General features: G+C 34.4%; 1 protein-coding gene across 1 annotated transcript; it reads right to left on the minus strand.

The window, feature by feature from the left end:
- Nucleotides 1–730: 730 nt before the first annotated feature.
- LOC120634622 lies at nucleotides 731–1,570 on the minus strand. Its single transcript, XM_039905356.1, has one exon. It carries the CDS (start codon nucleotides 1,568–1,570, stop codon nucleotides 731–733), a length of 840 nt encoding a protein of 279 aa, XP_039761290.1.
- Nucleotides 1,571–1,997: the final 427 nt, after the last annotated feature.

Consider the following 1,997-nt stretch of genomic DNA (forward strand, 5'->3'; position numbering starts at 1 on the left):
GACAGTTTGCTTCCGCTAATGGCGGTTCATATGTTGAATGATCAATATTATTCTTTACGTAAACAACTACGCCATCGTTTTGATTCATAATGTTCAATGTACAAAAACTAGCATAACTGTTTATGATAGGCGGAGTAACCACAGTCGATAACCAACATTCCGTTAGTACAATAACACCTGGTTCCATTTTAGTTCGGGATAAAAGAACCAATAAATTACTCATATTTTTCTTAATGCTGCGAATGTTTTGCACGAATACTTTCAGGCCATTTGTTTTATTTAGCAATAATGAGTGACAATCCTCAGGCAAACCGATATTTTATCAATATCACTTACTAATTCACGTATTTGACCACAGTTCATAAAGTTCAACATGTGGGTATCTATAAGAAAATATTACGATGATATTATTTTTAAAATAAGCAAAAAGTAGCCCTATTGCTACGTGACAAGCCACAAAATTCTCCGCGCTTCCCAATGCATTGCCTCTGATTAAACTACTAAGTGTAATAATATGAATCGCAAGTAATGTTAGGATAGTTAAGATTTTGCCATTCGCTAAAAGAGTGTGAACCGTTTGCGCAATTTTTTTTGTGTTGAATGTATAAATGTAAGAAAATTTTAAAGATATTTTTCCGTGTATATGTGAGTGTGTGTATGATAGACTATATATATAATATATCCTTAAAAAACAATATATTACTTTACTAGCTTTTACCCTTAGTGCTAGTCAAAGAGAATTTTTGTTCCTTATTTCCTGAAGTTGCTCCTCACTGCGTACTTGTATTAGTTGGGACCCTTCCTCCTTTCTGAGATAAATTTTTCCATTGACAGTCCAGCAATATTTGAAAAATTTGTTCTTATTGAGTTCCCTTGTTAAATAGAATAGTCTTTTCGTTTTTGGTGTTAAAAGTTCCGTTATGTAAATTGGTTTGTGCGGTCCAGATATCCCAAGATAGTTCGTGCTTAGTTTTTTGGCTTTGATTAATGGAGAATTAAATTTTTTAACTGCGTTTAGAAACTTATTTGCTGAGATAGGAGAAGTGAACTCGTCCACAATGGGATTATTAGTCTGAGCTTTTACTGATAATCGTTGAACGTTGCGGATTTGCGACGATATATCGATATTTAGTATGGATGAAATGTTAAGGACTTTTTCTAACAACTTTGGCTGAGATTCTGGATATTCCATTGGAACATTTTTAATTTCAATCTTCGTTTGAAAATTATGCCTAGTCATATCTTCAATCCTGTTCTCCAATATAGTTATTTTAGCAGAATAATCCTTACATTCCTTTTCAAGACTATTCACTTTTAAGTTTAAATTGTCATACTGACCTGTCATAAATTCCAAGGTTTTTTCTATATCTGTATTAGTTTTTTTAATATCTGAAATTTGACCCTTTATAGTATCCATATCATTTTGAATCTGTAATAGTTTACTATCTTGTTCCTCTTTCCACTGTTGTAGTATCAATTTTATCTCATTTTGAAAGGTTTCTAGATTTTCATTTATCATGCTATCGTGTTTCCTTTTCGGTCGACTTGATGAATGTGATGTCTGTTCCATTTTCAGTGAGAACCCAGTAGGTGGAGTTATAGACATGAAATTAGTAAAAGTGACCGAGGTTGCACCCTTGTGTAGCGAATATTGTAAACCCCTGAACACACTACGTCACAGTCGAAGCATGAGTGCAGGCGAGCCTATTGGCGAAACAACTATTTGTCTCTTTCTTACCTAGGTAAGGTTGGTAAGGCTGCAATATAATTGTATGTTGCACGCACAGTGGCTATCTTCTTCTACTTCTTGTCGGCACTACGCTCCTGGTACTTCGCAGTTAATTAAGAGTTATTAGTTAACTAGTTATTTAAAATTCGGAGCACAGTTTCACAATTATAAATACGTCCGTCTTGTACGACGATCAGGGAGAGAGGAAGTTGTGGAACCCAGTGTTAGAATTATGCAAACCAAGAGAGCATCGTACAGCTTCTCGATT

The sequence above is a fragment of the Pararge aegeria genome, chromosome 24, assembly GCF_905163445.1.
Source record: "Pararge aegeria chromosome 24, ilParAegt1.1, whole genome shotgun sequence".
Classification (NCBI taxonomy): domain Eukaryota; kingdom Metazoa; phylum Arthropoda; class Insecta; order Lepidoptera; family Nymphalidae; genus Pararge; species Pararge aegeria.

Excerpts from the sequence above, each read along its gene's own strand:
- LOC120634622 (XM_039905356.1), bottom strand. The coding sequence starts at position 1,570 with ATGGAACAGACATCACATTCATCAAGTCGACCGAAAAGGAAACACGAT.